Below are 18,099 nucleotides of genomic sequence, written 5' to 3'. Positions count from 1 at the left end.
CTCGGGAGGTCACAGACTGTTAGGGGAGCAACTTTTGTATTTAACAATCAGAGGTGAGTCTTCTAACCATACCCATGGGTCTAAGGCACCAAGGCCGACCCATTATGTGATTATGATACATGTGTTAGTCATTCTGTGATTTGATATGATATGTGATTGTGTGTTTTGCATGATGACCCTGGGGGAAGCCCGTGGCATTGGATGTAAGACCATGTGTGGTAGCCAATGACAGTCCTAGGTAAAGACCATGCGGGGTAGCCAATGGCATTCCTAGGTAAAGAACATGTGGGGTATCCCATGACATTGGATGTAAGACCATGTGGGGTAGCCCATGGCAGTCCTAGGTAAAGGCCATGTGGGGTAGCCCATGACATTCTTACAAGTTTTATGTATGCATGGCTTATGTGATATGTGTGTAGCTTTAATTAGCTAACATGATATGTGTATGCGTATTGTGTGGTATGCTATGGGGAACTCATTAAGCATTTCGCTTTACAGGTAGTTGATGTGTTTCAGGTACATCCGATCCCAAGGGCAAGGGCAAAGCGTGATGGCACGGCGTGCACTCTATCACTCTCTCTCTTTCACTGATATGTTTTGGGGACACTCTGATGATTTAAATAAGTTGTAATGAATCGTTGGGTTGAAAACAATTATGTTGGGATTTCATGGTTTATGCCAATATGTTTTATTAATTGAACTTAGTGCCTGTTATATAAACCCTGACAGCGATGGACTTCATGCATATTCCTTAGGACAATCCTTAGGAATGAATGAATGAAGGATAGATGATTCTTAGAGTAGATCCTTAAGAATAAAGAAGATAATGAGTAATCAAGTTAATTGTTTGATGATTAAACATAATAATTATATTATTATGGGTTGAAACCCTATGTACTCACCAGGTTTTTTAACTTGACCCACTTAGTTTATTTGTATCACAGGTATCGATATGAAACTACATTATACTGACATATTAAAGGAGATGTAAATCACTAGTGTAAATGAATGTAAGGTCTGTTTATACTTATGTTTTTGTATTGATGATGACATCCCAAAGTTTTAATATAAACAAAATACATTTCTTTGGAAATGCTTTGACAATATATTTATCATATTTTTAGGATTAAATTCCGCAATATTATTCTTTAAAATGAATACTCTTATTTTCAAATAAGCATAAATAATTTTTATTAAATGACCATGAATTTGGGAATGTCACATAATCTCCCGGAAACGAGTCCCAAGCAGCATCTTCGATCTCGCGTGCCAAAACACTCTCAAATGACACGAGACTTGTATATTTATAGTCAGCAGTTGCCACACCATAACGTCCCAAAAATCATAGTAAAATTTTTATTTTTCAAAATCAACCCAATGGCCATAATTGTTTACAAAACATTGTTTCAAAAGTGATAGTAAAAAATCAGAGTATCACAAAATCCAAATAACATAAATTTAAAAGGATGTGCACGATCGTGTCTTCGCCTTGCCCTGATCATCCAAAAGAACCTGAAGCCATAACAAACAACTGTAAGCACGAAGCTTAGTGAGTTCCCCCAAAGTACCGCCACATAAACATATAACCAAACAAATATCGGGTCCACAACCTCTTGGTTGGGTTACCCCGGTTTATTGGCTCATGCACATAACAATAAAACCTTAAAGCGAGCCTTTAACATGACTGGACCAGCTTGCATGCCTATAAACTATTTGGACCGCTCTTAGAGCCTTCAACCTTAATGGACAGCCTCACATGCCTTTAGTTTATCCGACCCACCCTGGGTGTATTGGGTTTCAAGGCCAGCTGGTCCGCCTCAACCCAACAACCCATAACATATCGACATATACATAAAATATAACATATAACTAGTTAACAAACCACGAGCATACCTACAGATCACTACCAAATAACAACATCTTATATACTAGGACACAAATCTAACAGATCACTACCGCATAACAACATCCTTTATACCAAGATACATAAATTGATGGGTCGGCTTTGGTGCCTTCGACCCACAAGAACAATCAGGAAAAGTCACCTCTCAGTCCAAACAAATAGTTGAATAGGTATCTGCTTCGAATGTCATCTTTATCCATCACCCATTCATCAAATAGTGACCAATTTCAAATATAACTCAAAATACCATTAGGTCGAACATGGTCAAAGTTAAAAAGTCAAAAAGTCAAATGTGGTCAACACAGCTGAGTATTCCCAACGTACCCATCTTGTATGCTTGACCAAAAACATGAGGTTTGGCCTCGAACACCCAACGTTCCTAAGTTACGCCCAACATTTGCGAATAGGTCCTTTTCATTCTTATTAAGAGCTTAATCTTTAAACTCTTTTGTCCAACTTCCAGATCTAGTCCTCAGATAATGTCTTTAACCATCAAGTTTCCAAGTTTATGGTCTTGCATGGCTATTAATTGCCCAAACACAAGAACCCTAACTACTTAACCCATTAAGACCTTATAACTCATGCATGGGATGAAACTAACAATCAAGATTGCATTTTTATGCTTCTAAAAACTCCAAAACATATGAAAGGGCAGCTTATACAGATTAGAGTAACCCATACTCATAATACCAGGCTTATGGGACCAAAAGAACACAATTTCATGGTTAAACAAGATCTAATCAATGTTTTATCAAGTTCAAAGCTTTTTACCTTCAAATGTTGTTGTTATTATGGATTAAAAGTGTTCGATTTCTCCAAGATGATCTTATCTTCTTTCTCCCTCCTTCAAGATGACCAAAACACACTCAAAGGCTCAAAAATGCTCTCAAATGGATTAGGGTTTGCAAAGTGGTCGAAATGGAGTTGGAGGCTGATGAAAGGAAGAAGATATGGGAGTTAAGGATGTTTAAATAGGTTCCAAACCCTAAAAATTAGGGTTTGCACCATGACTACTTACGCCCAACGTTCCTAGGGGCATGCCAAGCGTTCGTGTGCTTAACCCAAAAATTACGAAAATGACATTATGGACTAATTTTGCAATTAACCCTCATCCAAATGGTTAAAAGGTAAATACTTGAAAATCGAGATGTTATAGTCGTGGTCATCTACGTGTCGCGTCGTGGAGATCAAGTGAACCCCCATTTCACCATGTGTCACACTCTCTCGTCAAGTGTCCTAGTGACTTGCCTCATACCATGTTGTGGTGATCATATTGCCACGTGTCGTTCTTTGGTTGACACGTGTCTCGATGAGTAACTCATTTCCATGTCGTAACTAGTATACCACCACGTTGTGGTAGTCAAAAGTTGACGGTTGACTCGACTTTTGTTGACTTTCTCAAAATAGCAACATACTTTCATCAAAATATTCAAACGGTCATAAATTTCTCATAGGAACTTCGTTTTTGATGTTCTTTGTATCTACAAAATCGTCTCAACAAGATATACAACTCTCATCAATTATATTGCACTAAATACTCAATTTAAAACAACTCAAAGCTTTATTTCGCCTACTCACTGTATATAAATCATATCTTGTGAAATAATACATGTTACAAAAACCAGGCCTTACATAAATGCTGCAGGTCTTTTTGGCAGTACATGGAAGGGCATGGTGTGATTGCATCACATCTGCTAATATGGTTTTTGAGATGTTCTGCACTTATGAATTGATTTATCTGATTTATGTTAACAAGTAGTTGAATGTTAATATTTTATGATTTAATGGTATGATTTCATCTCTTTTAAAATGAAAAAAAATTGGTTTGAGATTTGGGAAATTACACTGCTACTTTGTAAAGATAAAGATAAAGATTGTAGTATTAACCATCAAAGAAATGGTGTTTATTGGGTTTGAGATTATAACTGTCCATTTAATGGAGGTATTATGTTTGTTCAATTGCAACAATTACTTGATTTGTGTAACGACCATAAAAATTGAGTCAAATTAAAACATTTTAATTCATTCAAAAACCATTAAGTTCATACATTTGTTTTCAAAATAGTTTAAACATCAGAGTATTCCCCAGAACCATATCACATAAATCATAAAACATGAGGAGCGGTACGATCACGCCTTTGCCTTGCCACGATCTCCTGAAGTACCTGAAACAATACACTGAACTATAAGCCCGAAAGCTTAGTGAGTTACCCCCAAAATACCAACCACACATAAACATACTCATAATATATCACAAATAGAACAACCATGCACATCGGGTATACTGTGTGACTGGTCCGCCCGCACCGGGCCTTCAGTCCACTTGGTCCACCCTCCGAGTCTAGCTATGTACATCGAGTCTACATTGTGATTGGTCTGCCCGTACCGGGCCTTCAATCCACCTGGTCTACTCTCTGAGTCTACAGTATGACTGGTTCGCCCACACCGGGCCTTCAGTCGGCCTGGTCCACTCTCCAAGCCTCGGCACGTCTGGTCCGCCCTCTTGGGGCCTTCAGCCTATCCGGATCGCTTGCTGGGCCTTCGAAATATCTAGTCCGCCCTGGGTATGTTGACCTACAACACAAAGCAGGATCCGCCTCAACCCAACCCCCGTCAAACAACCATGTGCACATAAAACAATTAATCACATAACAAATCCTTAACCAGACAAACAATCTAACAGATAACATAACATATCAACATCCTAACCAGGATTATGAACTAACTGGTCACTAGCATAACATTACCCTATATATTGGGTACCGACCTTAACCAGGTCACTAACATAACACCATACTAAATACCAGGATGCAGATCTAGCAAAGCAATAACATAACAATCAATACCCGGATTTCCATCCGATAAAGGGTCGGCCTTGGTGTCGTAGACCCTGTCGATATAGTGAGGATAACTCACCTGCAATTGCCGACTGAAAAGATAAGACCAAGCTGCTCCGACCACCGACACGATCTTCCCCACAGAACGCTGCCGAATAACCAATTCCATAAATACCAATATTACCAAAGTACCCTTGGAAGTCAAACTGGTCAACTCTTTGTCAGTGTCAAAGTCCTCAGTCAAAGTCAACCTTCCTGGTTGACTCTACTCGCCGAGTTCCCATACCCAGAAAACTCTCATAGCACAACTTAACTCACCGAGTCGCCCCAAGACTCGTCGAGTTCAACGATCTCGGAATTCCATCCTGTCCAACTCACTGAGTCGCCAACCGACTCACTAATCTAAAGCTTTAACCAAAAGATGTTGGGTTCTGCGACCAGACTCGTCGAGTCCAAGAACAGACTCGCGAAGTCCAAGGCAATCTTCAACAGACTCGCCGAGTTGTTCTTCCAACTCGTCGAGTCCATGCACATGTTCATACAACTCGTCGAGTACACCCATGTGACTCGCCGAGTCTCTCCAGTTCTCAATCCATTCAGAGGCTTTTCGAGCCATGCAGGGGATCCAAACCATAGATCCACTCTTCTACAATCTAACCCTCACATAAAGTTGCAAACTTTACGTGAAACCAAGGAGATATAGGCCCAAAACACACTATGGCTAGGGTTAAGGACTAAAGGGCTTCACCAATAACTCTTAAACAGAAACTTTATGACATTATGGACCATCACAAGCCTAGATCTGAACTCCAAACCCAAAATAAATCTCAAACAAGCTAAGGAACTCCCAAAACAACCACCAAGGATGAACCAAAAAGGAAATAGCTTAAGATAAGGGCTCCTTACCTCAGAGATGTGCCCAAAACTGATGTAGATCCCAGATCTATACAAGCCCCTTGATGCTAGCTTCCAATTTCTCAAGCTCCTTCCACCAAATTCCTCTTCCAAGCCCCACTCTCCTCAACAATGAAGCCTCACACGAAATTAGGGTTTTCTGGAACTCTCTGGGGGAATAGGAGGCTGGGAGAAGGACATAAAGTCCTTTAAATAGGTTGCAAACCCTAAGATTAGGGTTTTCTCATTCCAGCACCAACTCGTCGAGTCCAGCTTCCGACTCGGCGAGTTGGTTACTTAATTCGCGACCCAAACCCGCTCCAACTCGGCGAGTAAGCGTACCTACTCATCGAGTCCCTGCTTCGAAATTACACTTTAAACCTTTAAACCATACTTCTGAAAATCGGGATGTTACAATTTGATTCATGACGTTAATTTCTCGACTTCTATGGATACATGGTCCTAGAATCTCTAGGTGGCTCAAACTGTTTCAAGGTGGCTGAAGTTAGAAATTGTATTGATGATCTCACTTTACTAGATGGTATTGTTTCCACCATGATAGTTTAATTTTATTTACTTCTTTTTATAGTTTATTTTAGCATATTTCACTCACATTTTAGTTGATTTCCATGCATATTTTCCTTTTTGTTATTTTATGATCACTTTCGGGTACTTTCTAGTTTCGTGAGTATAATTGCAGATTTTAAGGAGACTAGCGGAGCGGGATCTTTGGGAAGCAATTGGACTTGGAGGACAACGAGGATTTTGGGCTTGATGGCTATGGAGGCGATGCATGGAGTGGGCTTGTCAATTACTTGAAGGCTTGGAAGAATTAAACTTTAAATTTGCAAGATGCGGGGGAATTTTCGAGTGTGAGGAGATTGAAGATCAAGCGATTTTGGAAGCTATGTGTTGGGCTTATAGTGTTGCGTCATGGGCTCGGTCCTTAGCCTAATTTTGGTATCCGGTTTGGGCCTGTCCAACCGTGATTGTTTTTATTCTAGGGTTTTAGTATTTAAGGTGCATGCATGCATCCTTAGTCTGTAACGCTTTTATTATTTCCTCCTCAATGTATTGTAAACCCTAGCTCGCCTCTACAGTGGAAGTTCTTTATCGAGCTCTGCTGAGGCGTGACTATATTTGAATTATAAGCTTCATATTGATTCCATATTGTGTTCTCAATCGTATTGTGATTAAATTGTTTGTTCTTTATCAATATACCTGTGAAAGATCTAAACGATCTAGAGATTTATTCTCATCACTATGGATCATTTAGAGAAGGCTAATTGGGTTTAAAATGAAGAAATTTGCAGAAAAATGGGTTAGAAGCTGATTGGGCTCAAGCTGGGCAAATGGGTTAAGTTGTAGAGGCCCAACATTTGACGAAGGTCAACTCCTCGTCACTTTTACGCGACCCACATAAGATACCCACGCGGTCCGTGTGGGTTTCTGTTGGGGCATTTTTGGAATTTCATTTGAAGCTCTATATTGGGAAGGTTGGTGTGCCACTTTAGCCAACTCTTCGACATCCGAAAATCACCAATTCTCTGGAGATCTTGGAGCACTTTGAAGGCCAATAACCCTCAAGAACCTCATCATTTTTTGCTCTTAATCTTGTTGAATTCTTGGTACAATCTCTTATAACTTTATTTTCTTGTGCTTAGCCATGTTAGGCTAAACCAAAATTGGTTGACTTTGGTGAAATCCTTTGACTAGTTTTTGAATGTTGAAGACTCCATAAACTTGTTCTTGAATCTTTATGGGAATGTTTTGTGTTTTAACATATTATCACTACTTATATGTTTTTATTCATGAGTTTAAATGTGTTTGTGGTGATTAGTTGGCTAATTTCTTGATTAAGTAAAGGATCCTCAAATTAGCAAGCAACAAATGATTTTTGTGTTAGTTTTGCTTCACACAATCATAAAAGCATTTTCTCTAACATGGTAGTGAAAACATTTGACCCCTCTTGAATTTGGTGACATTTGAGTTCTTAATGCTAGTTGACTTTCACTAATTAAATGTTTAATGGAAATTGTGACTTTGACTAAAGAAATTGTTATGGGTTTCTTTAACCATTTTAATAACTAAGAAAAGTCTAGATAATCTCAAGCTTCTTGGATTATTATAACCAAATTAAGGATTTGAAACAAGTACTACACCATTGGATTCTAATGATATGTTCACCAAAAAGTCAAAGTGAGGAAACCTTAAGTCAACCATCTTTCCCTTAATGATTTTACATCAAACCCATGTTTTTGTTGAAATTGTCTATTTAAATCTTAGTATAATTCTAGTTTATTCAAGTATTTCAAAAGATCAACCCCCCCTTTTTTAATTTATTGTCATTTTACAAGTATTTTTACAAAATAGATTCTCATAGAATTATAAAATTGAACCAATCTCCGTGGATACGATTTCTTTGCCACTTTACACTATTTTAGTATGTAATATTTAAGGTATTTATTTTTGTTGGCCTTGACAACCACCACACCAGATGGATTAAATACTTTTTTTTTTTCGTAAGGTGAATGTTTTCTTTTGGCATGCTCGATATTACTAAAGTTCAACTCGGACTTGTTTAGCTGATAAAGGTCTTGATATTCCTTCCATTGTTTGGGGAATATGTGATTCTTGGAGGACTTATCACATATCTTATTTTATCGTCAGATGGTTGCCGATTTATGGGGGTGTCAACGTATCAATCTAAGATTACGTTAACGGTAACATAACTACTATTTTTAGAATGACTTAGTTAACGGCCGCAGTCCAACCTAGTGCCAGACCCGGGCCCTCGCCCTTGTAGTCTCACACTAGGACCTTGATGTTTGGTGCTCTCGCACACATGTCCTATTCCTAACAAGAATCTTTGGTCTATAATAAGCCAAAACGCTCATGGCACTGTCTTCTGTTTCTCCTACACCAATAGAGATAACCACTAGTGGTGCACGATCCACCAATGGGACTCCTCCACGTCTTGTAGGCATATATGGGACAAATGATACTATTGGGATTGATGTGACCAGGAAATTAACTCTACAACTTTCGGGCTATGACTTCGGTGAACCTGCGAGGTCACAATAAGAAAGAGGCCGCCAGCCGTTCTCCGGGAGGGGCTTCCGGAAAAACGCTCCGACGGTCAAGTCAGTGAGAGTTTTATAGGGTGGAGTGAGGAGTAAACTGGTAGAGGATCACTTACTGCTCAAGGCATCGAGGGTAGCCTTTTATACTGAACTCCCCTGTTGGTCCGTACGAGACAAGAGCGTCAGACCTGACAGGACCGGGGACGCTAATTGCTGGATTGTGCTCCTGAGTCTGTCAGGACCAATGATTGGTTACGAAGATAATGCTATGAGCATCTACTTTGTCGCCTGACTGTTGTGTTTGTCCCAGAGCGAAAGCCGATCCAGGCGGGGCCGAGCCTTTTTCGAGAGCGCCCTGCTCTCAGGGGCACTTGGTGGGCGTATGATTCTGTTGGGTTCGACCGGTCAGGCATGCTACACCTTAGGGCGATTCCTGATGTGGCCGGGCGCGACTCTTCCGTACTCGCTGAGGCATGTCATCATTTTCTATAGTGGCCGAGCGCGACTATTCCGTGCTCGCTAGGACACGTCATCAGGGATCATATACAAAGAGCAAAAGGTATAAAAGGAACCCTTATTCTCCAGAAGAATAGATCACCTCATAATTCTTTAAAACCATACTCATCATACTCTCATACACATTCTACTAAACCGCCAGAGCTTCGTCTCGGGACAACCTCCCGGACGTTAACTGATGTTACTTTCTTTATTGTTGTGATTACATGGCTCAACCCAGTCGGAATCTCCAATTGACGGCGTTAAGTCCCACACACATATCACAACAAGGGGCTTTCTTGGTAGATGGTGCGATTTGCGTTTTCCTTATTCTAGAGTGGTGGAGGATGTAGTGCAATGGGTTGATTCGACTCATCTCTTGCTAGTTAAACGTGTGGTTATGGAGTCTATTATTGTGACCATGTGGTGGCTTCTTTGGAGATACCGTAGTGACGTTCCTTTTGGTGGCCATAATTCTAGAAGGAATTTGTTGATCAATAGATTGATCGACTATTCCTATAACTGAATTGTGCACAAGAATAAGATATTTGATGTTACTTCAGTATCTTGGCGTTTAAACCCTATATTGGCTATTATTTTGTAAATTTTTGTTAGTTTTGCGCTAACCCTTCTAATAAAAATATTGTTGTTAAGAAAAGTGTTTACAGTATGGTATATAGGATCCGAATAAAGGTTGTGATGCGTTTCTTCGTCCTGCAATTCCTTGTTTACCGAATGGATGATTGATTATACGACGAAGACATTCCTCTCTTCGAGTATCACATTGGCCAGGGCGGTCTTCCAGTACCGCCCCTCCTTCCCTTCTCGTATCCACACTGTCCACACTTAGTACCCAACGGATCGAACCTCGAACACCATAGAGAGGTGTAGTTTACCCTTTGGATGAGAGAAATTGACTACCATAAGGACCAACTAAACGAGGGCTATATTGCCATTTCGCCAAATACGTCCACCGAGACATGGCCACCCCACTATTTCGTCAAACAAACGTTCTCTGAACTTTCTCGGCTGCTCCCTCTTTTACATCTCCTAAAATACCCAAACTACCCTCAACCCCACCTAAACCAGCCTCCCCTTTTCCCTTTCTCGATCGAACTTCACGTTTTCTGACCCCCTCCACGTCTCTCCGCCGATTTGCCGATCGAATTCCGCCACCAATCGCCGTCGATGACTCTCATGACTCCGCCTCCCATTGATGTAACAACAACGATGTTTATATCTACACACCCATACCCACTGATTTACAGTCATTCACGAACATGCACACGCAACACATAACTGTATAGGCGTATGCCTGTATCTCTATTTGCTGTTTTAAGTTGCTTAATTGCACTTTCTTGATCGGTTTATCGACTTTCGATCTCTTAAATAATCGTTTCTGAATGTGAAATATGATCTAAAAGTGCTCATGTTTCGTGTCCTTCTTTTTACTATTTGTGGAAAATGCTCAATTTTTAGGGTTTTGAATTCCGAGGATCAGAAACTTCGGAATTAATTATTATCAGATCCAATTTGTTCATTTACGGAGTTCAATTTTGCAGCCGGAAGAGGAAGAGATGCTAGTCCCGCATTCTGAATTTGCTGCCACCGAAGGACCCCAACCAATGGAAGGTATCGCTGGCTGTCTTATTGGATTCCTTCTTTTCTTTTTGAATTTGCGAATATCCTGTTTATGCTTGTGCAGATATATGTTTTTCCATCAGTGGTTTGCATTTGTACTCTCTTTTTTAAGTAAATTAACTTGTGTAACATCCATTTTTTGTCAGTTGCACCTGCAGAAGCTGCCAATACAGTCGATGCACCAGCAGTTGATGATCCACCATCAGCAAGGTTCACATGGACTATAGAGAACTTCTCAAGATTGACTGGCAAAAAGTTGTACTCTGAAGTTTTCTTTGTTGGAGGATATAAATGGTATATCTTTATTCTCTAAGAGTTTCAGTAATAATTTCAGACCAATACATGAAAGTGGCAATTGGTTTTTAATAAATTCTATTCACCTGGTCAGGCGAGTGCTTATATTCCCAAAAGGAAACAACGTGGACCATTTGTCAATGTATCTTGATGTTGCTGATTCCACATCATTGCCATATGGTTGGAGTAGATATGCTCAGTTCAGCCTAGCTGTGGTTAATCAAATTCATAACAAATTCACCATGAGAAAAGGTAACCCTTTCATGGAAATATACAGAGCTCCAATGATTCGTTTAATAAAATGATTTTGGGATTGGTGATAGTTATGAGTTATGACTCTTTTGACCTTGCAGATACCCAACATCAGTTTAATGGACGTGAAAGTGATTGGGGTTTCACATCATTTATGCCACTTAGTGATCTATATGACCCCAGTAGAGGCTATATTCTGAATGACACATGCATAGTTGAAGCTGATGTGGCAGTTCGAAGGGTTGTTGATTATTGGTCACATGACTCTAAAAAGGAAACTGGTTATGTTGGGCTTAAGAATCAAGGTGCTACTTGCTATATGAATTCTCTCCTCCAGACATTGTACCATATCCCTTATTTCAGGAAGGTTTGTAACTAACTATACCCCATCAAAACCTCTGTTCTATGATTCTATCAAAATAAGCTGCTACTAAATACTGATAACATGTTGATATATTTATGTTTTGAAACAGGCTGTGTATCATATGCCAACAACTGAGAATGACATGCCATCAGGGAGCATACCTTTGGCTTTACAGAGTTTATTTTATAAGCTTCAGTATAGTGACACCAGTGTAGCCACAAAAGAGTTGACAAAATCTTTCGGATGGGATACATATGATTCTTTTATGCAGCATGATGTTCAAGAACTCAATAGGGTTCTTTGTGAGAAGCTAGAAGACAAAATGAAGGTATAGGGTTTTTCTTGTTATCTTTATTTTTTTTGCTATCTGATCATACATGATTATGTGGTTTTATTTTATTATGAAGGGAACTGTTGTGGAGGGTACAATTCAACAACTATTTGAAGGACACCATATGAACTATATTGAATGCATAAATGTGGACTACAAATCAACAAGGAAGGAATCTTTTTATGACCTACAACTTGATGTGAAAGGGTGTCGCGATGTTTATGCTTCTTTTGATAAGTATGTAGAAGTGGAACGACTTGAAGGTGATAATAAGTATCATGCTGAACAACATGGGCTACAGGTTGGAATTGGATAATATCTCCTAAATTTTTGTTTATATGTTATCTTTTAGCATTTTGTTTATTTGTTATCTTTTGGCATTTTGTTTACAGGATGCTAAGAAGGGTGTTTTGTTCATAGATTTCCCCCCTGTTCTTCAGCTCCAACTAAAACGTTTTGAATATGATTTCATGCGAGATACAATGGTGAAGGTCAGTTACATTTTATTTGCACAATAGCTACTTAATCCTGCATTATTTCCACTCTAACTTTATAAAACTAAACAACCCTATAACTTTCATATGCTTCTTATATATGGCTGAAGAAGCATCAGTCACACTATTTCTGCCATATGCAAATCACACAAGTCAATTTCATGCTTTTTGCACTAAAATAGTAATCATCTCCTTGTGAATTCATCCAAATTTACAGATAAATGATCGTTATGAATTTCCTTTGCAACTTGATCTGGATAGAGAAAATGGAAAGTATTTATCACCCCAAGCAGATAGAAGTGTCCGCAATCTCTACACTCTTCACAGGTATTTTTCTTTTTCTTTTTTATTAAATTTAACTTTCACATATTAAATTTCCCCACAACTTTTTTACTTATTTTTCTTCGTTGTCAGTGTATTGGTTCACAGTGGTGGGGTCCATGGTGGACATTATTATGCTTATATTCGGCCAACCCTATCTGATCAATGGTATGAAAATAGTCAGGATAAAGTTCCCAATTTATTTGTCAACTGCTTTAATACATATTTAAAATTCTTTATCATGTATTTTATAGGCTTAAGTTTGATGATGAACGTGTGACAAAAGAAGACATGAAAAGAGCATTAGATGAACAATATGGGGGAGAGGAAGAGTTGCCTCAAGCAAACCCTGGGTTCAATAACTCTCCATTTAAATTTACAAAATACTCAAATGCATACATGCTTGTGTACATACGCGAAAGTGACAAGGATAAAATAATATGTAATGTGGATGAAAAGGATGTAGCAGAGCACCTGAGGGTAAGATTGTCATTTGTTGTGTACATATTGTTTTCGTACCCATGAAACTGTACTGATTACTGAGTATGAGATTCCTTAAATAATTTTTCAGATTAGATTGAAGAAAGAACAAGAAGAAAAGGAGCAAAAGAAGAAAGAGAAAGCAGAGGCACATTTGTATACTGTTATAAAGGTTGCTCGTGATGAAAACCTTCATGAACAAATAGGGAAAAATATATTTTTTGATCTTGTGGATCATGAGAAAGTTCGTAGTTTTCGTATCCAGAAGCAAATCTCTTTTGCCCTTTTCAAGGTACTAATACTATTACTCACTAAATTAGTAAATTTGTTTGTTTCTATTTCCCCCCCTCATTAAGTTATGTATGGGTAATGATGTCTTTCTGGATAAACCACGTTTCTTTCTAATCTATACCGAATAAATTGTGAATGGAACTATATGACCATTTTACCCTTGCAGGAGGAAGTAGCAAAAGAATGGGGTATACCAGTGCAATGTCAACGTTTTTGGCTTTGGGCAAAACGCCAAAATCATACCTACCGCCCAAATCGTCCTTTGACTCCTCTAGAAGAAGCTCAATCTGTATGTGCTTTTGATATATAAGTAATAAAAAATTTCCAGAAGTAAGGGCAAAATTGTCATTAACATGTCGAATCCAATATTTTTGTTAGGTTGGACATTTGAGAGAGGTATCAAACAAGGCTAACAATGCTGAGCTTAAGTTGTTCCTGGAGGTCGAACTTGGACAGGTAAAGATTTCATTTATACTTTTCTTATTCCATTATTATTTCTTAATATTTGTATAATACTCAACTCAATATTACTATATTGTTAATTCTAATATTCACTCATTAATATTATATAGGATCTACGCCCAGTTCCCCCACCTGCAAAAACTAAGGAAGAAATTTTACTTTTCTTCAAACTCTATGATCCTTTAAAAGAAGAGCTTCGGTATGCATTCTCTCTCTCTCTCTCTCTCTCTATATATATATATATATATATATATATATATATATATATATATATATTTCCTATTAACTCTTGTATGTGTAAATTGTGAAGTGGCTGAGTGGGTAATGATGTCACTCTGGATAAAGTGTTGTGTACATAGTGTCTGTTTCTTTTCTAGACTGAATAAACTGTCTGGATGAGACTAAAGTGACCATTGTACCCTTACATTCCAAAAAACAAATTTCACAATGTTCATTGACTCTAACAAATATGTATGAATATTTACGTGAGAGAAGTTGGAGGAAAAAAGAAGAAGGGTTAATGTCTTAAAATATTAAGCCAGGTTTTTTTTTTGGCTTAATCCATTAAGTCATTCTGCATAGATTAAGTAAAAAAGAAACAGACATATACAGTAATAAGCGCTTAACTCATTAAGCTGATTAAGTAAAAAAGAAACAACCCCTTAAATCTGGTTTCATGTGTTATTCAGGTATGTTGGAAGGCTGTTTGTGAAGAGTAGTGGAAAGCCAATAGAGATGCTGGGAAAGCTAAATGAGCTGGCAGGCTTTGCTCCTGATGAAGAAATAGAACTGTTTGAGGTCAGCCTTTCATTCAGTCCATTGTATTATTTATAATGTTATATATGTATTGTTTCCTAAATTACCCTTGTCATTCAGGAAATCAAATTCGAACCTAATGTCATGTGTGAACACATTGATAAGAAGCTAACATTTCGAGCTAGTCAGGTAAGTTTCCCTTTTTTCATATAATTATTTATGACAGTTTCTTGATTTAGTTTAATGAATACTTTTTTTGGTTTTATAGCTTGAAGATGGGGACATTATCTGCTTCCAGAAACCTCTCAAGGATGGAACTGTAAAAAACCGCTATCAAGATGTTCCATCTTTTCTGGAATACGTTCATAATCGCCAGGTATATTCTGAAACTTAAATTTATATTTTTCCACTTTTGCCCTTTTATATGTTTATGCATACATATAATAAGTATATACAACATATTCTGTCCACATCTAGGTTGTACGCTTTCGTTCACTGGAGAAACCAAAAGAGGATGAGTTCTCATTGGAACTGTAAGTTTCCCAAGAATATGATCTTAATTTCACAGAAATGTTTTTTTTTAATGTATTTGTTGACTTTGGTTTGAGCAGGTCAAAACTGAACAATTATGATGATGTTGTTGAAAGAGTTGCTGGGCATTTGAAGTTGGATGATCCATCTAAAATCAGACTTACATCTCACAACTGTTATTCCCAACAACCCAAACCTCAACCAATCAAGTATCGAGGAGTCGAACACCTCTCAGACATGCTTGCTCACTACAATCAGGTAACTAAAATTTATTAAATAATTTGATTTCAATTTGCTCAATAATTTGTATTATTATGTTTTTGTTGTGCTGCTGCAGACTTCAGATATTTTGTATTATGAAGTACTGGATATTCCTCTTCCTGAACTACAAGGCCTGAAAACCCTAAAAGTTGCTTTTCATCATGCAACAAAAGATGAAGTAAGCGTTGTTGACTTTTTTCATTTTGGTCCGTGTTTGTTTGACTTTCTATTTTGCTCTTGATATATAATAATAATAATAATAATAATAATATTTTGTTTGTGACAATTACTAGGTAGTCATACATACCATTAGACTGCCTAAACAAAGCACTGTGGGGGATGTGATTACTGACCTTAAGACCAAGGTAGTTACTAAAGTAGCAAATTTAATTCATATTATTATTATTATTATTATATCTTGTATAGTTGAGTGGTGAATGTATGTTAAAACAGGTTGAGCTGTCTCATCCAGATGCAGAGCTTCGTTTGCTTGAGGTTTTTTACCACAAGATTTACAAGGTATTAATAGGTTTTGGAGTTTGGACATTGTAGAATGTGGATTTGCTATTTTGAATTTTGATAATGGGTATAACCGTCTTTTTACTTCCATCAATTTATATTTATATTTATATGTATGTATGCAGATTTTCCCCCTGAATGAAAAAATCGAGAACATTAACGATCAATACTGGACGTTACGTGCTGAGGAGGTATCTTCAAACTTTATGCTTACTCCTTGTTAATTTCATGCCTTTTTGAGTATATTACATTTTTGGTCCCTGAGTATACCTGATTTATTTTTGTTTAATTTTGAACCTAGAAAGTTTGATTTTGCAAATTTGGTCCTTATTTGAGGTTTTTATAACGTTTTTGGTTCTTGTTCCAAATATGTTTGGGACCAATATGCAAAAATTAGGTATATGATTAACTAGTGAAGTTGAAGTTACTAGTGGGAACAGGGACGAAAAATGTAATTTAGTCAATTTATTTAATTAAGGGTTTTTTTTAATTACAGATTCCAGAAGAGGAAAAAGAGTTGGGTCCTCAGGATCGTTTAATTCATGTTTATCATTTTATGAAAGACGCGTCTCAGAACCAGGTGGTAAGTATTAATTAATAAATAATTAATAATATATGAAGTTTATATGTATTAATTTTGGTATGAACATTGAACAGCAAGTTCAGAACTTTGGGGAACCGTTTTTTCTTGTTATCCGAGAGGGTGAGACATTAGCTGAAGTTAAAGTACGCATTCAGAAGAAACTACAAGTTCCAGATGAGGAGTTTTCCAAGGTATTATTTATTTATTTATTTATTTATTTATTTATTATTCTGGTTTCTGACTCCTTTCTGTATCAGTGGAAGTTTGCATTTCTGTCTTTGGGTCGTCCTACATACCTTCTGGATTCTGATGTTGTCTCAAGCCGCTTTCAGGTTACTACTTTTTTTTTTTTTTTTTTAAAAATTAAAATAAAAAATATGTGAGAAAATCAAATCATGGCAAAAAAATTGTAAATTTGAATGGGTGGTTTTGGTTTCAGAGAAGAGATGTTCATAGTGCTTGGGAACAATACTTGGGATTGGAGCACTCTGACAATGCATCCAAAAGGTCATATGCTGCAAATCAGGTACAACCAATACTAAATTTCTATTTTTTAAAAAAAAAATGAAACTACATTATTGCTATTTCACCATGTAAGCAAGTAATCTGAATACTTGGTTTATTATTTATTATGCAGAATCGACACACATTTGAGAAGCCAGTTAGAATCTACAACTAGCTTTTAGCTGAAAAGTGTGCCAAGTTGTAGTAAACCTTTTGGAGGGGAGAAAAAAAAAAGCATGTTAAAAGAACACACAAAATATGATTGAGTCATGTCCCTTATTGTTATCGTAAATGTGCATCTTTTTTTATTTTTAATTTTTGTTGAAAAGGTTTGTTGTGTTTGTTTTTCTTAATTTGTGTAGCATCCCTGTATGTGGGCTATGGGGTGATGTAGTTTTTACTTTTACTATACCATTAGTAGCTGATGTTTCTCTCATTCTCCATTATTGTACCTTAGAAGAATATGCATAAGATTTTGAATTTGGGATGTATAGAGGTATAGATGTGTCCTGTCATGTGTCATGTGTCATGTCATCTCATGTGTGTTATTCAACTTAAACTTTTTAAAACTTGTTTTTCTTTTCTTTTCTTTTTTAAATATTTTATTTCATAGATTATTGTATTGTTATTTCATTTCACCTAGCATATTAGAGTTGGGATTTCTGTGTAACCATTGGTACAATATAGGAACAAAATATCTAGGGGAAAAAATAATCATAGGTGTCATAATTTTTTTCCCCATAATAATTTTTTTTAGTAATTATGATTTCATTAAATATGAGAAATTGGATTAGATTACATTT

The 18,099-nt window shown here is 37.2% G+C and overlaps 1 protein-coding gene across 1 annotated transcript; it reads left to right on the top strand.

Annotated features, from left to right (window-relative positions):
• Positions 1-10,208: 10,208 nt before the first annotated feature.
• On the top strand, positions 10,209-17,880 carry LOC111907803 (ubiquitin C-terminal hydrolase 13). The gene is made up of 29 exons (XM_023903636.3): positions 10,209-10,430; positions 10,775-10,844; positions 11,000-11,147; positions 11,242-11,399; positions 11,501-11,766; positions 11,873-12,091; positions 12,171-12,395; positions 12,487-12,585; positions 12,806-12,915; positions 13,003-13,077; positions 13,164-13,389; positions 13,481-13,681; positions 13,847-13,969; positions 14,059-14,136; positions 14,253-14,341; positions 14,832-14,940; positions 15,019-15,087; positions 15,167-15,274; positions 15,376-15,431; positions 15,510-15,687; positions 15,767-15,868; positions 15,984-16,055; positions 16,144-16,209; positions 16,335-16,400; positions 16,706-16,792; positions 16,867-16,983; positions 17,050-17,124; positions 17,232-17,318; positions 17,430-17,880. Exons 1-29 carry the CDS (start codon positions 10,401-10,403, stop codon positions 17,469-17,471), a joined length of 3,351 nt encoding a protein of 1,116 aa, XP_023759404.1. The 5' UTR covers positions 10,209-10,400; the 3' UTR covers positions 17,472-17,880.
• Positions 17,881-18,099: the final 219 nt, after the last annotated feature.

This window comes from Lactuca sativa, chromosome 9 (genome assembly GCF_002870075.4).
Source record: "Lactuca sativa cultivar Salinas chromosome 9, Lsat_Salinas_v11, whole genome shotgun sequence".
Lineage (NCBI taxonomy): Eukaryota > Viridiplantae > Streptophyta > Magnoliopsida > Asterales > Asteraceae > Lactuca > Lactuca sativa.
Note: the sequence above shows the minus strand (reverse complement) of the source record. Positions and strands in the feature narration are given on the sequence as shown.

What these genes read in the sequence shown, in the direction of transcription:
- LOC111907803 (XM_023903636.3), top strand. Translation starts at nt 10,401, where the DNA reads ATGACTCTCATGACTCCGCCTCCCATTGAT. An exon ending in AATACGTTCATAATCGCCAG is followed by an intron (nt 15,275 to 15,375) that starts GTATATTCTGAA and finishes GTCCACATCTAG; the next exon opens with GTTGTACGCTTTCGTTCACT. An exon ending in TGCTTGCTCACTACAATCAG is followed by an intron (nt 15,688 to 15,766) that starts GTAACTAAAATT and finishes GTGCTGCTGCAG; the next exon opens with ACTTCAGATATTTTGTATTA.